Consider the following 17,305-nt stretch of genomic DNA (forward strand, 5'->3'; position numbering starts at 1 on the left):
AGGACAGGGAGAGACAGGGAGAGGAGTTGGGAGAGTTAGTTAATGCAGTACAAATGCTTGGGACTGGGAGAAACAGAGATTTTTAAGAAGCATGGTTCTTATCAGCACATGCAGGAGGGAGCGAGGGAGCGAGCGGGAGAGGGGGAGAGAGAGAGATGCTCAGTCCTTCCCCCAGGAGCCTAGGCCTACAGCAGCATAGCTAAAGAGTAGAGGACTTTAACTTTTTAACTATAAGCTCTGTCATACAGGAAGGTTTTAAGCCTCGCCCCCTGGACCGATACTGGAAGTTGGTTCCATAGAAGAGGAGCCTGATAACTGAACGATCTGCCTCCAGATTTACTCTTGGAGACTCTAGGAACCACAAGTAAACCTCCATCTAGAGAGCAGAGTGGCCTACTAGGACAGTAAGGAACTATGAGCTCTCTGAGATATGATGGAGCTTGACCATTAAGAGCTTTATATGTTAAAAGAAGGATTTTGAATTCTACTCTATATTTTACTGGCAGCCAATGAAGAGCAGGTAACACAGGAGAGATATGATCTCTTTTCCTAGTTCCTGTTAATATTCGTGCAGCAGCGTTCTGAATTAACTGAAGGCCTTTTAGAGATTTGTTTGGACAGCCAGATGGTAATGAGTTACAGTAGTCCAGCCTAGAAGTTACAAATGCATGGACTAGTTTTTCTGCATCATCCTGAGAAAGGATGTTTCTGATTTTACTAATGTTTCTCAGGTGGAAGAAAACTGCCCGACTAACTTGTTTTATGTGAGGGACAAAGGACATGTCCTGGTCAAAGGTTACTCCAAGGTTTCTTACAGTGGAGCTAGAAGCCAAAGTAATGCCGTCCAGACTGATTAGATGATTAGATAGCATTTCTCACCTTCACTTCTGCCACTGGTGGCTGCACATCATAGCAACATTATAAAATTCCTGAACAATCCATCCTCTGCATCATTTTTGCCTGACTTCACTTGAGAAGTGTTCATTACTTTGTGCCCACCTGACATAATTTCTCTCACCATCTTGTGTTCTTTGTGTTGGTTTATTTTTGTTTTTGTTGTTTTTGTTTGTTTACAATATTTCTTGCCATCTTGTATTATTAAAGTATCTTTAATGGACTCTATTAGAGAAGGAATCTTTTTGTTTAACTAGAAACACTTGCTCTGTGAAAGGCCACCAGTGTCCATTGACAAAAACAATAATTTTACCTCACAGAACATGGGAACTTCTAGTGTGCTGAGAGCTTGATTGATTAGTGTGTTTGTGTTATTGGTTGACTCAATGGCAAAAAAAAAGTATTAAAATTCTACTTTAATGTACCACATGTAGGAAAGTGCAGGTCCAAAAATAAGAGTTATCATTCAAATTTTTGTAGGGCATTATTCCAAGAATGAGTTCATCATTACTTCAGCCAGTCTAAAGTCCAGCAGTCCACACTTTTATGACTAGCACACTCTAATTTGTGTTTCTTCATTTCAGGTGCAGACTGTGACATAAACAATCCCTCATTAACCCTGAAAAGTACACAGTTACAGGTCATTGTTCTGGAGCTAATTTTATCACTTTATCACTATGTATGTCTTTCTAACATAACGCAATTCAGGACACCATAAACCATATAACCTATGGTACAACCTCACACCCACTGTTGAAGGACAAAGACAAGGCTCCTTGAAGAAAGAGAAGAAGTGGCATCCAAACAATAGAAATTCTCAGACAGTTCAAGTGTTGAAGAATGGAGCGAAGTCTCTAAGGTAGATAGATAGATAGCCTTTATTGTCCCATAAGGGAAATTTGTTTTCACAATCAGTCACAAAAACATAGAATACAGAAACAAGAAAAACATCAACAACACTGAACAACATGAGAAGAACACCACCAGACACAGCAAAATATGGATATATACACAAGCACAAACACCATCAGACAACCAAACAGACAACTGACATATTCAGGAAGGCTGAATCCATACAGGGTTACTGGGGGAGGTTGTTGAGTGCGGAGATGGCAGACAGGACTAAGTTCTTGTTGAAGCGTGCCCCTCACCATCTCAGAGTCCTGTACCTGCAGCCAGATGGCAGCAGTGTAAAGTGTGGGTGGAGAGGGTCTGGAGGGGACTGCTCTGAGGTTGAGCTCGGTAAGGTTGGGTGTGGGATGGTTCATGATTTTAGATGCTGTGTGTGTGATTTTTGTCAATTCGTTTCTGTTGGTGATGAACAGCATGTTGTAAAAGCAGGGTGAAAAATACAGTAGGATGGGTTGAATGATGCTGGTGTATAGCGGTGAAAGAAGGTGGGGGGCAACAGAGAGGGCACGGAGTTTATGTATGACATGTAGTCTCTGTTGGGACCTTTTGTGGATGTTAGTGATGTGTTGATCAAATGTCAGTTTATTGTCTATGGTGAGTCCGAGGTACTTGAATTGGCTGACCTGTTCAGCTGTTTTGGTTGCAAATGGAGGTGGGGACCAGTCCAGAGGGGGTGTACGTGATATGTGAATGACCATTTCTTTAGTTTTTTCTATGTTGAGTTCTAAGAAGTTGTCGGTGCGCCACTGAGTAAAATGAGAGATAGAGTTGATAGGCTGGGATTGAGTTATTGTCGCTGAGCAGACCTAGGATGGTGGTGTCATCAGAGTACTTGAAGTATGTGGTGATAGGTGAGGGGCTGATGCAGTCATTTGTGTAGGTGTAGAGAAAAGGGCTGAGGACACAACCCTGTGGAGCTCCGGTGTTGGTGATTATCCATTATCAAGATGGACTGAGCCTGTCAGTGACCTCAGTGTAAGAAAACATGCAACAATAATGCATTAATAACACATTTATGAGGCATTTAGCTCACCTATGTTGTATTCCTGGCTCCGGCGGCTCCATGTTTGATGCTGCCAATGTAGTCACCAATGGGATTAGGTAATATGCTCAGATGTTAGTTAAGCACCTTTAAAAGGAAAATATGTGGATGATAATTGGAAAGAATAGCAGTGGATTAGCGGAGCCTGACTACTGTTCTGCCATCTTGCTCGGTGCACCCATGTGACTCCATTTAGGTCACTTATGGACACTTGTCTGGTCCTGGTAGTCCAGTTTCTTGTGTGAGGATTAGGTTTTTAATATTGTTACCGATTTACATTACAACCCACCTCCCGTGCAACACACACACACACACACACACACACACACACACACACACACACTAAGGGCGAACTTTGTCTGGCCACCACTTAGACACACCCCTGTAGCACTTTTTAAAGGTCTTTGCCTCAGCCCAAGAGATCAGTTTCAGCTGAGAGACAGGTGAGTCTTTTTTTTTTTTTTATTCTCGATGGGTCAGTAGAATTCCCTGTGCATTCCCTAAAGAGTGGAAGAAATTAAAATGAACTATGTGGATCAGTTAATGATCTACTCCATTCATCTTGGGCTATGCTGTCAGCTTAGAGCCCTAGCACAGATGATTGTCAGTTCACATTATTTCCTGCTGCCACAGTGAGTGTTACTAGCTCCATTCTTTTCTAAAGTTTGGAGACAAGGAAACGGTGATCTCAGGCTATTGGTGCACCTTTTCTTTTTTTTTACCAGAGCATGAACACACAGTTATCAGTCACTGACCTGCTCAAACCTGTTTACCTGTTAACCATCAGGCCGTATTGTGGCGATTCTTCATGTAAGGGAGTTGGCATTTCTGTCTTTACTGTAGCTGAAGACGCTGCTTCGCATCAAAGTCTACAAACATCAAAATAAATGAAAACAAGAATATTGTCCTGAATTATTGCTGATGGTAAAAAAAAAAAAAAAAAGGAGAAATTCTTAGACTCCACGCTGCACTGAAGGATGCAGTGTTTTATGTTTTTTCTCTGACTGTGTGTGAGACAGAGAAAGAGGAAGAGGAAGCTTTGAAGCTCTTCTCATCAGGGAAGCTGTGCGCGTTCATGCAGCTCAGAGACGCGTCCGCGGCAGAATACCGGCTCGAGCCGGTAGGAAGCTGCCAAAACAGGCAGGAAATAAGAGTTAACACAAAGGATGCGGCGTCCTGTGACGCACTGCAGTTCGACACAACCAGTGCCTCTTCTTCTTCAAGGATAGCCCGTTAAAAAGTTTGAAACATCAACGTTAGACACTTCTCTGCAGCGAGCAACACTTAAAGCGAAATCACCAAGACAACATGATGACTACATAGAAACGGGTTTTTTTAACATCTGGGGCAACTTCAACTGATTTTCCGGTCTCCTGACAGGTAAGTCACAGGTTAGCTGTAGGTAGTGGTGCTGGATCTACACCACACGTGGATGGGTGTCCTGGTGGAACACCGCAGGGCTGCGGCACACTGCGGATCACCCGAGGACATGCCTATAGCTGTTGAACTGTTGGCTGTATTAAATTAAATGTGTGTTCTTTACAGTGCAAGTGAAAATCGTAATTAGTTGGTCAATTAGTCAGTCCCTACTGTTAATAACCATTCCCCTCAGTGAGTGCACTCTCACTGTTGCCTAGATGCGTTACATCATCATTCACTTCTGACAACAGAACACCTGAGCCTGATGAGGTGAGGTGTGCCCCCCCCACCCCACCCACAAGATTCTGGCAGGACAGGAATGGAGAGTTAGTCCATCCAGCACAACTACATAATTTAATAGACACTGACATGCACACACTAGAGATGGACAAATGAGTCAAATGAAGCCATGGAATCGCGGTGGATATTAGGCTATTAATTATGCTTAAATTTTCCCTTGGATTAGCTAGCAAGAAAGAAAACAAGCATATTGAAATGGAAAAGATTCCAGTATCAAGGAGTAAATATTATAATGCAGTTATCGTGCCTAGCCATTGAGTCACGACCAAATGAACTATGTCTCTTTACTGTAAATGTAATCAAAAACATATTTAATATTGTAAGAAAATCAGCTATTAGATGCATTAAATCAGATTCAGTGACCAATAACAGACCTGTATCTTTTATCCTTGTTTTTACCTTTCCTATTTCCTCTCCTTTCACGCTTGAGCATCACTTCTACCGTATTTTGTGGACCATGAGGCGCAATGTCAATGAACAGGTCTATGTTCATACATAAGGCGCATGATAAAACATATAAAGCGAAGCACAGTACTTACTGGTATTACAAAAAGTGGCGGAGGTCAGTGTACTGCGTTCTGTTCTCTGATTGGTTTATTGTGGCCAGCGATAGCAAACACCTGAAGTTAGTGTGACGTTGGAACAACTTTGTATCCCAGCATTTGATTATAATTGAATTATGATGTGGATTTGAAAATTGTGTTTACGTTAAAGGTCATCATATTAACTTACATGTTGTGATGATTCAGTGATGGCACTGCATTGCAACAATTATTTCACAAATATCACATTGCCTAGAATGCACCTTCTCTTACATGTACATTGACTCAGAGGAGGAGAAACTGCTCACTATGTAGTATCTATCTCTGCCTCCAGGGGATGTGCTGCAGCCATGACTAATTCCAAACACTGTATGGGCCCTAACATATACGAAGAGGTGCCAGATGGTGGCTGGGGCTGGGCTATAGCTATGGCTTTCTTCTTGGTGGAGGTCTGCACCTATGGCATCATCAAGAGCCTGGGTGTGTTCCTCCAAGACCTGATGGAAGAATTCGGGGAAAGCAACAGTAGAGTGTCGTGGGTCATCTCCATTTGTGTTTTCATATTTACCTTCACAGGTAAGTTACAGGCTCTAGCCCTGTGTTGTTGTGTTCCTTCACTAACAAAAATAAATTTATTATACATCATTGGGAATCAACCATCTTGTTTCGATGTATGTATGAATGGAATTCGATCATCAAAGTTTTAGTTGAATTAAGTGCGACTATTAATGTAATGCAAGGTGAATTTAACACACTATTTATATTTATACAATATATCAGTATATTGTTAGTATTATAAAAATGAAAATAAAACTATCAAGCTAGAACTACGTAAAATTTCCACCAGATGTTCAGAGATCAGGTATTATAATAATACCTGAGTAATCCAAATTTCAGTAAATTGAATTGACTATTCTTTGTTCCCTCACTCTCAGCTCCCCTGTCCACAATACTTAGCAACCGCTTTGGGTACCGCCCAGTAGTGATGATGGGAGGCTTGCTCATCAGTCTGGGAACTATCACCTCTGCTTTCACCAACTCCATTAATGAGATGTACATCACTGTTGGCATTATCTCAGGTACCTATCAAAATCTCATCTCATCTGCCTGTGTCTGTTTGCGTCTGTCTGTTTTGCTGTGTCTCTCATTTCAATTCAACAGCCTTTATTAGAATGACATTTGAATGTGTTGCCAAAGCACAAATAGAATCATTTCAATGGACTCAACATAATACCACACAATCAATTTCTAATTAACTCAATAAAGTAGAAATTAAGAAAATGGAAAATCTATATAATTAAATTGAAATGCAAACATGTAAACATAAATATTTATATACTCACTCACTCATCTTCTACCACTTATCCATTTCCGGATTGTGGGGGATGCTGGAGCAAATCCCAGGTCACACTGGGCGAGGGCGGGGTATACCCTGGACAGATGGCCAGCCCATCATAGGACCAACACATAAAACCAGACGGAGACGAAAAACCCCTCCTATTCACCCTCATTGCTTACACAATTTAGAGTCACCAGTTAGCCTAGACATGCATGTCTGCGGGAGGAACCCAGGCTATCCAGGGGAAACCTATGCAACTGAGAACATGCCACTCCACACAGAAAGACCCCAGGCCAGGGAATCAAAACCATGACCTTCTTGTTGTGAGGCAACAGCATTAAACACTATGCTGCTGTGCTGCCAATATTTCCATATACATAATAATAAAACTGTTCAATAATTTAAAAATAGAAACGAGAGATAGTGGGGAATACATTTTATTTCTATATTTCCATAACTAAATAACTTTTACTGTCACAAGACATGAGCTTTATCTCTCTGTCAGAGTCGTTTTCTGTCACTGTCATTGTCTTTCTGTCTCTGTCTTTCCTTCTTTCGTAATCAAACTTAGAGAATGACAGTTTTTCTCTGGTAATACATTTGTGTTGTTTAACAGCATGTCATGAATTTAAGGGACCTCTAGCAGTGTCAACAACAAAACTGCATCAGTGTATTTACTCCACACCTGAGAGGTCAACACCTTCTTCTAATCACAATGCAGCCTAGAGGAGGAGACAGAGGACAGAGCAGTAAAAGAAAGAAGTGGCAAGTTCACCCTAAAAACATTAAGGACATTTTCACACCTAGATTTTGTCCAGATTGGTATATTTTCCTTGGTTTGGAGAGAGAAAAAATCCAAACAAACCTAAGTGAATCACTACAAACCATATAAGAGTGCTGCTTATTAGCCAGGACCTCTATTCACACCACAAACAAACTACATTTGTTAAGGTCTAGACCAAGATCACCTCCTCTACAGGGTCTCAGTGTGGTTGTTGGCATCCAAGTGTGTGTTCACATCTGCTCAAACAAATCATAGAGTATGGAAAACAAATCAGGTTCGACTAACTGGATTGAAAAGCACAAGGGTGAAAACAGCCAGACTCCTCTTTAGATCAGCATTGCAAAGGAATGCCACTCTGCATGAAGTAATAAATTAAAAGTAGCTGATTGGATTATGATCAAATTGGTGAAATGAGTTTTACATCAGAGCACATTCATTTTTTTTTCTTGGACAGAAAGCACTGCTAGCTCTCCCCCTCGTAATTTCCATGGTTGCCTCTGAAAAGGACCACAGCTAACTTGACACCTCCTGTCCTCTCTCCCCCGTCTCTCTTTTTTGTCTTTACATGCCCATTGTCTTTCAACAGTGGCTGAATCATCACAAGCAGCCTGCTACCTTTGACAAAGGAGTGACCTGACATCTTGATCTTTGATCCACCCCCTATCCATGCAGTGTTCCTACCATGCGGGCCAGTGGCTGTCACGTCCCCTTCTTTTCTCCTCTTTGTTTACAGGCCTCGGCTACTGCCTCACTTTCCTCCCCACTGTCACCATCTTAGCCCAATACTTCTCCAGACGGCGAGCCTTTGTCACTGCCATTGCTTCATCCGGAGAATCCTTTGCTGTTTTTGTCTTTGCTCCAGGTGAGTCAGTGCAGCATTGCCACTCACTGAGGGATGGGGAGACAGGCTGTGACTGCATCCTCCTTGATACAGGCCACATGCACTGGTATTACCATTTGTCTTAGGCAATTCAATCACAAGTGGACAGCTTTAACATCAACATATTCAATGAGGATGTATTTAAGACATAATCACTGAGCTAAATGTGGTCATTTCTTTTCAGCATTGTCAAAATGAATGTCCTGGGCATCATCAAAGGACCATCTCCTCACAGTCTTAATTACTCCCAACACAGTTTCCTCATTAACTGACAAAGACTCTGAAAATCAAACACATTAATATTAAGAGACAACAAGGAGATTAGGATTGCTGGATTATTTTCAAAAACCATTATGTTCCTAAAATATTTGGATAACTAAACAGGTTAACTGGTTAAAAATGTTAAAGGTGAGCCTGGCAATTCTCAAAGCCATTTTATGTTTAAAAAATGCAACAAAGCACCAACACTATATAGGAATCAATTATCATAGCTTTAAAAGTAGGTGTTTATATATTGATATATGTACAATGCAGTCACCGTGCACTCTGGAGAAATTTCCTGGGAAGCATTTGATTTCCAGTTATAATTATCCATCCATCTTCATCCACTTAATCCAGGGTTGGGTCGCAGGAATAATAATTATTATTATCATTATTATTTAATCTTCTAGATAAATCCCTAGATAACCCTAACCCTAACCCTTACCCTGATGGATCCTCTTGATAATAATGAACCTGTGGTATTTTATCCATCTCTCCACAGCCTTTTCTACACTAAAACAGCATATTGGCTGGCGATACTGTCTGGTTATCCTTGGCACCTTTCAGGCTTCTGTAATTGGTTGTGGGCTTCTTCTTCGTCCAGTCATCATTAAGCCACAAGCTGTAAAGAATGATGGTGGATCAGAAAAAGGCTGTCTTTCACTGAAGCAACTGCAGACTGTTTACAAGATCGAGAATGAACAAACTAGAACCTCCATTAGTTCAGGAGTCTCCCAACATTCTGAGGACTCAGGTGTCACCTCAATCTCTGGCTCAGATGTAGACCTCAGAGCTGCTGGAGCAGAAGCCAAAGCCCTGATGGAAGCTGAGCTGCCGGACAAAGAGGGCCCACAGCCATCACAGTCTACACCATCAATCCCAGTTAAGAAGAATGATGAGGTAGATCTTGGAGAGGCTGGTCCTCACAAGTCCTGTAGTCCCAGGCTGCTGGATTTTTCTGTGCTTACAGATGCTGCCTTCATCTGGTACTCTTTATTTGGTCTGTTTGCCACACTGGGCTTTTTTGCCCCGCAGCTCTACATCATTGAGTTGAGCAAGAGCCGGGGTGTGGACTCCAGCATGGCCTCCTACATGCTCTCTGTGATGGCTGTGGCGGAGATCTGTGGTCGCTTGTCCATAGGGATCATTTTGAATAAAGTTTGTTGCCGGAAGACCCTTGTGTTGTTGGGTTGTGTGGTTCTACTGTGCCTGGTTCTAGGGGTCTTCACTATTGTGTGGGAGTTCTGGGGCCTGGTGATCTGCTGCGCCCTGTATGGATATTTCTTGGGCACTGTTTGCTCCATACATATACCCATGCTTGCCGAGGAGGATGTGGTGGGTATCCAAAAGATGGCATCATGTGTAGGAGTGTATGTCTTCATCCAAAGCCTTGCTGGGCTTGCTGGACCGCCACTTGGAGGTAAAAGATCTCTGCTGCCTTTTATGTTTCAGTGAGGTTGTCTTGAGGCCCTGACAGCTGTCTCATCTTTCCATCCAGGTGTGTTGGTGGATATTACGCAGGATTATGGTGCTGCCTTCTACTCTTCTGTGGTGGGCATGGGGCTCAGTGCCATCTGCCTGGCCCTGGTCGGCCCGGCGAAATCCGGTCTATGCAAAAGACACAGCAGAGATGAAGAAAAACACAAGATCTCAGAGAAGGAGGGAAAACCATCTCAGTCCAGTGACCAAACAGACTTTTTGGAGGTGGACCTGGCCCCAGAGGACAGTCCCATTAGATCATCTTTGAATCAAGGGGCCTCTGTTATATGACTGCCTGGCAACGACATAGCAGCACCTCATTACTAAGGACAAGAATAACAACAAAAGAAACATACCAGATACACAGTGTAAGACTGCGGTGTCCCTGCTGTCTCTTAATCTCAGGTGTCACTTTCTGACAAGCTTGAAGTCGACTCCTTCCCTGGAAGGACGCAGTCTCTCCTGTCCCCTTGAGGCCAAAGAGACGTCATGCTGACCATATGGTGTCACACGTGAGCTATTTATCAACTTTACACAAATGTCTGTTTGTCTGGCAAAATCTCACTGAGAAAGAACTTTCAGTCTGTGTTCAGTTTGACTACTGCTTTCTCAGGAAAGAGGCATTGTTGCATAGTAGCAATACTAAATAAAGGAGTTATGAGCATGACTCAGATAGCACAATCATGAATATCAGAAGTCATACTTCTTCATTCTTGTTCACATTCATTTGTTTGACTTGTGTTTTCATTAAAACCTTGTAATGGCTCTGGTTTCTGACACCAATCTGTATTTCTCAGCATCCACTGGATGTGATTAGTGAGCAACACAATGTAAACAATGTAATTGTCCCCTGCAGAATGAACAGTAGACCGTCCATATATGCATTTGGCGTATGGAGAATGATATTCACTACATCTTAAGATGTAAAAGAAAAATTATCATGCTATCTACACATTCTGTCTGTCAGACCTTCAAATAACTGACATTTAAAATTCAATATCAGCAATACTGCAACAAAGCTATATTTTGGCTTAGCTCACTAATCTTTACTCTGTCACTATATGGTCTTCAAGCTTTTGATGATAATATGATATTCTTTTCTTAATGTAACTTTTTTCAGTTTTTTAATTGGGTGCAAGGCAAGTTACTGCTGCACTGCCTGTATTGTCGCTTTTTTTAAAATAAACTCTCCAAACTATGTATCTATTTTGCATCTGGTGTCATGTTTGTTTAGCCAACCAGAGACAAGGGTAGTGGAGGTGTTGGGAAGGCTCTTATTGTCGCTTGCTTTCCACAGTCAGTTTCCTTTCCTTGTCTCACTTTGTTCACCTGAGGACCCCTTATTTAAGTCCCACACACCTATTCAATCACTTTTCACTTTCACATGTGCTGTTTTTACTTAACCAAGAACTTTATTTGTTCTGAGGAGGTTGATTACATAAAATTATATTATTTTCTAATCCTTCTAGACCTCATTATTTCAGTTCAGTTCAGCAACCCCGGTGGAGCAAAGAGGACTTGGGAGCAAATGAAAAACAAATTTAACAACATTGTCTCTTTGTTGTAGAATGATCACAATAGTGAGGATTTGAAGTTGTTTACAGACCACAGGAAAAATGTGAGATGAAAAAGTCAGGGTGGGGTTTCCTGCTCAGGATTACACTCCCACAGAGGAGCGTCATTACAAATAATGAGGGTCACCCCTTGACGGAGGTTTGGGAGAGGGGAGTCACATCAGATCCTGGTGGAGGTGGAAGCTCACAAAGCACCACAACACTGGGTTGGAAAAACACAATTATCCATTTACTCGGAAAGATGTAATTTTTGCACAGTGGATAGTGAGACCTTAACAGTGACCCTGCTAGAATAGATCTTTATTGTCATTTCACATTGTACAACAAAATTGAGAATCAAGCTCTTAGTGCAAATTTATGATAAAACGTAAGATAACAACAAGGCAGCATGGTGGCATAGTGATTAGCGGCATAGTGATCACCCCACAATAAGAGGGTCGCGGATTCAGTTCCCGGCCTGGGGCCTTTCTGTGTGGAGTTTGTGTGTTCTCCCCACACCTGCATGGGCTTCCTCCCACCATCCAAAGACATCATGTTTGGGTTAATTGGTGTCTTTAAATTCACTGTAGGTCTGAGTCTGAGTGTAAGTGTTGCTTGTCTCGGTCTGTTGGCCCTGTGATAGACTGGAAACCTGTCCAGGGTGTACCCTGCCCTTGCCCAATGTGAGCTGGGATTGGCTCCAGCACCCCTGTAACCTGGAGGTGCAGGTGAAGATGAATGAATGAAACGAACGGCATACTGCATGTCACTACTAGTTATTGCACAGTATTGCTCTTGGGCGAAAACTGTTTCTTAACCTGTTTCTAAACCACATAAACATGGAGCATGTCAGCAGCCTTACGGAGCCCCAGACATGACATGGGGCAAGGGAATATATAGCGTGGGCACAAAATACTAATTTGTTCGCTTGAAATACTATTTTGTTCCCACAAAATAAATTTAACGTGCGCACGAAATACTAAATCATAACATTGTCATGAAGAGAGAGGCCAGTATCATCACTCTGACAGTCATGGCTCCGACAGGGCACTGCAGGAACTGCAGGGCATCTCCTGCATCCACTCAGACAGAAGTGACTCCTCAGGGAAAGTAAGGGGAGCCCCCCCCTCCTCTTAATCCTGTACATGAGTAACAACTAGTGTAAACAAGTCACTGTTAGACACAGTCTGTGTGATCCAGATGTAGAGATTCTCTGTGTTTCCATGCACCCTTTCTACCTCCCCAGAGAGTTTTATTCCCCCCAGTGGTAACGCAGGGAGGGCAGCGAATATTATATTTTGTTTTTATTTTTTTTATTTTGTTTTAGGTTAGAGGCAGCCTTACCAGGGTTCCAGCAACATGTTAAACACACAACAAGGAACACACATGTACTCCACAAATGCTTTGTTAAAGTAGCGGCTGCCTACAGGTCTAAAATTCTTCCTCCAATCGCTGACTCGGATCATTCAACTGTGGACCTTATGCTTACTTATAAACCAGTTTTAAAGTCCAGTAAGCCCCAGCTCCAAACTGTTGCTTCCTCAGCACTGATTGGAGTACCCTCCACAGCTTAGATCTAGAAGAAGCCACAACCATCACTGATTATATCAACTTTTGTGTGGATAATGTAGTGGAGAAAAGGAAAACCTACATTTCCCCAACAATAAAGTCTATATAACCAAGGAAATTAAATCATGTATTAATGGAAAAAAGTTAGCTTTCAAAAACAAAGACCGAGCAGCTCTTGTGGTGGCTCGGAGAGAGCTCAATCACATGCTGAGGAAAGCAAAGGATAAACACCGCACGGACATGGAACACAGCTTTAGGGAAATGGACAGCAGAAGATTATGGGACTGTATGAGAAGCATCACTGACATGTCCCCCTGCACAAAAGGGTTGATGACCCTGGATGACTCCACTAGAGCAAATTAACTGAAGCACTTCTTCCTAAGATTCGAGGGCCAGGATTTTTGTTGTAAAGAGAGGGAGATCCTAGATTCATCGTTCCCTCTGGAGAATGTGAATGCCACATTACACCACAGCAGGTGCAAGCTGTTTTAGTAAAGTTGGCAAAAGGAAATCACCAGGTCCTGGTGGCCTGCCTGCCTTCTTGATTAAAAGTTGTGCAGCTGAGTTACGTGCTGCCTGGTGCCCCATTTTTCAGAGGTCCTTTTACAGCCACACAGTGCCTGACCTGTGGAAAAAATAAGTTACTGTCCCATTTCCAAAGATCTCATGCCCTACGGTTGATAGTGACTACAGGCCAGTCTCATTGACTTCAGTTGTAATGAAATGTTTCGAAAGAGTTATTGTTGATATGCTCAATTCTGACGTTGCCAGTTGTCTAGACCCCTTACAGTTTGCTCACAGACAAAGTCATGGTACAGAGGATGCAGTTATCACTGTCACTTTTGACTTTTGACCCCAAGGAAATCGCAGCTCATGACCCAGTAATTATTAACAACTGCATCATTGAACAAGTGCCCTTGTATAAATACCTGGGTCTTATGGTGTCCAATAATCTATTGTGGAGTAATCATGTGGACTTCCTCTGTACCAGACTTACTCAGAGACTACACTTACTTAGACGGTTGCGGTTGTTTGGTGCCAGAACTGATGTTATGTTAACATTCTATAATTGTTGTGTTGAAGGACAGCCTTGAACTACGCCCCCTGCTGTCGAAACGTGGCTCTGCTGAGTGAGTGAGCTGCAGCAGGAAAAAGCGTGTCACTGAAAGAGAGAGAGAGAGAGACTGCTTTGCCGTTTATTCTGGATATCAGCCAGAAGTGTGTGTTTACAAGTGTGCGTTCATATACCAGTAAGTGTTATGTTAGTTATGGCTGTTTCTGTGTATTGTTCTGTATATTATATTATAATGGCGATGTGTGCCGATAGTTTGGCTAACGAGTTGCTAATATTAATAATGCTAATAGAGCTAATAGTTGCTAACAGAATGACCTCTCTCACGTATATGTTTATGTGAGTCATTATTATTAATCATCTGTATTATGTGTTATGTGTTTTATTGTTACAGAACCACACACGCACATACTGTAAGTCAATCTTCAATAAATACACTAAATGGGACCTGTATTTTGGCTGATGCCCCACAGCGGTGATTTAAACCAGTGCCAGTATTGTAAGATATGGCATGGCAGTATAGTTCGGCTCCCTCACAGTCTAGTGTAAGGCCAGACTTCAGACGACCACCTTAACACCTCCATTTCTAAACTAATACCTCTCCAGGCCTTCAGCTGTGGATCCACTATGCTAGCCCCCGCTGTCTGTCAACCTGCTGGCCCTGTTTTATGGTTTCATCGTACAAAAGTCCCGCAATTGATTTCATTTTACTTTTATCTGGGTGAAGGGGTTTTGAGGGTGCCCCGGCTTTTGAGCTAAGTATTTTATCCGGGTTTTAAAGGTCCGGTGTTTCGATGCATGTATTTAACCGTTTATGTATTTGTTGTATTTAACCTTCTTTATTAAGGGTATGTGCAATATTTTGGGGGTACTGTATTCTTCCTTTCTATGGACAGTATGACGGTGATCGATACCATGATTTGCATTCGCGGCAACTTATGGAACAATGTCTATGTTGAATGGTGTGACTACTGTATGCATCTATGTATCTGTAAGATTGTTGGCAGCAAGATGCACTGCATAGCCCAAAACAAGTGTCCCTCGCGGGGCAATAAAGTTTATCTTAATTATTCCTGGACAGCTGCATTGGTAAGCAAATCGAGCACGGGATGTCCTGAAGGTAAGTATCTTTTCTTATTATGTTCTTGTCAGTATTTTGCCGATATGTCCCACATTTAGGCTGTTATTTAATTAGGCATGTGTTTAATACTTTATTACAACAGGTAGCTGACGTCTTACCCTCCTTTGTATCCTCACGGTGTTTTGTTGTGCCAATGTGTGGACGTAAACGTATTTGTGTCTATAGGAGCTGTTTACAGAAATCATAACTCCTTTATCAATCAGTTTGAAAATGTTTTCATCCTGTTATTATAGACAACGTATGTTTTAAAAAGCTCAATAAACCATTCAAGTTTGTAAAAAAAAATTGATGTCCTCTCTGTTACACTCTGTACATCTTTACACTTGAACATGTAACGTAATTATACCAACCATAGTTATATTACACCACACTTTCTAGTGTCGTAAATGTGTGATCTGTTATGGAAGATAATGCTTGATCAAACATTGAATTGTTTTAATCTCTTCAAAACAGAACAGATAAATTCTTTCTCTGATTGTGAGAATTTTATCTGTAAAAAAATCATCACTGCTTAGAGCTAAGGGGATCACTGTTGCAACTGAGCTATGGCTCTCTGTCAGCCTGGCTACAGTGTTGAAGAGAAACCTGGGGTTGTTCTTGTTTTCTTCTATGAGTGCTGAGTAATATGAACTTCTAACACTGCAGAGAGCTTTTTTATATGTTTTTATCTTTCCAGGCTATGTGAGACTCTTCTGACTTACTGGAACACCAACATCTTTTTAATTTCTTTGATGTCTGCTTTAGGGCACGGATTTGGGAATTATACCAGGGAGCCAGCCTCCTCAGTTTGATTACTTTCTTTTTTAGAGGGGCTGCATCATCAAGATTTGAACGTGTGGCCATAGTGCTAATTACAAGGTCAACAACCTGAGTATGGGAGATATCCTCATTTGAATTTAGATATGGCATTGCTGGGAATGATGACCAAATGTTCTCTTTAAATTTAGCCACAGCAGCTTCAGATAAACATCTTCTATAGCTGAATTTATTCCTCAATGCTGTGGAGCCCATTAAAGTAAACTCAAATGTAATGAGGTAATGGTCAATCAGGAGACAGTTTGGGGAAGGGTTAGGGTAAGGGTTGATTAGTAGGCTTGATTGAAATTGGTTGCAAACCTACAAATTGCTAACTGAATGCCGGAGATACACTGGGGTTGCGGGGTTTGTGGTTTGTGTCTGTTCTCTTTACACAAAAACAGGGACTATCAGCGGCCGCCAGGAGATGATCACGAGAGTGGAGCCAGATATCACGAGGAGGAAGTGTGCACTCTGAAGAGAACTACACCCACATACCTCATTTCCTTTGTGTAACCATAACATGAGCTGGACCAGGGAAAGATAAAGCATCAGACTTCATGAACTGATGCTGGTCAGGGAAACATAGTCTGGCCCAGAGCTCTGTAAATGATCTCTTTTTCTATAATTTACTTTGCAGTAGATGTTATAATAAAACACGTGAAATTGATTTGGACGTCTCCTGCATCCTTCATCAAACAAATGTGCAAGTTCACTTTGGGAACTCAACTGGATCAAGTTGTTTCCTTGCACCACCAAGTCAGCCTCTCCACCTCAGCACTGCGGTAGAACTGTGGTAGTACTCGAAGCCCTTTAGGGCAGCAATCCCCAATCCCGAGCCGCAGACCTGTATTGGTTCGTGGGTGAGTTGGTTCTGGGCCGCACAAAAAGAATAAACTTACATTATTTCTGATTTCTTTGTAAAGTTTCTTTGTGAAGGGGCACAGTGAGGAGACAGAAGAAGAGCCTGCGACTTCCATGAAAAAGAAAGCTGCATTTCGGTTCGGGGTTAGGGGGCAGAGAGGATGTTACTCATGTTTTGTTGTTGGCGGGACGAGGACACTGCTAATAAAGTTGCATACGAGTGCACATTTATTATTAAATTTGTTTTTATGCCGCTTGTATCATTTTATATTGTTGTATTTATCCGTCGGCCAGTTTAAAATATTGTCTGACCTCAAACCGGACCGCTGCTTTAGGGTGCTTTTTAAAGCAGCCCGGTGAGTGCCCTGTACTTCGTGCTGAGGTTCTCAGCGTCCTCAACAGCATACATGAATGTACCTATGAACGAATGAATGAATTATTCAATCAATGAACTAACAA

At 42.0% G+C, this 17,305-nt stretch overlaps 1 protein-coding gene across 2 annotated transcripts; it reads left to right on the top strand.

Moving 5' to 3' along the window:
• The first annotated feature begins 4,000 nt into the window (after positions 1–4,000).
• On the top strand, positions 4,001–11,052 carry slc16a6b (solute carrier family 16 member 6b). 2 transcript variants are annotated; one of them, XM_029508124.1, is made up of 6 exons: positions 4,001–4,228; positions 5,444–5,685; positions 6,045–6,188; positions 7,966–8,094; positions 8,876–9,793; positions 9,872–11,052. In XM_029508124.1, exons 2-6 carry the CDS (start codon positions 5,460–5,462, stop codon positions 10,141–10,143), a joined length of 1,689 nt encoding a protein of 562 aa, XP_029363984.1. In that variant the 5' UTR covers positions 4,001–4,228; positions 5,444–5,459; the 3' UTR covers positions 10,144–11,052. The 2 variants fall into 2 exon arrangements, with proteins under 2 accessions (XP_029363984.1, XP_029363985.1); XM_029508125.1 differs by lacking the exons at positions 4,001–4,228; positions 5,444–5,685 and having other exon boundaries at positions 6,053–6,188; positions 7,819–8,094.
• Positions 11,053–17,305: the final 6,253 nt, after the last annotated feature.

This window comes from Echeneis naucrates, chromosome 8 (assembly GCF_900963305.1).
Source record: "Echeneis naucrates chromosome 8, fEcheNa1.1, whole genome shotgun sequence".
NCBI lineage: Eukaryota > Metazoa > Chordata > Actinopteri > Carangiformes > Echeneidae > Echeneis > Echeneis naucrates.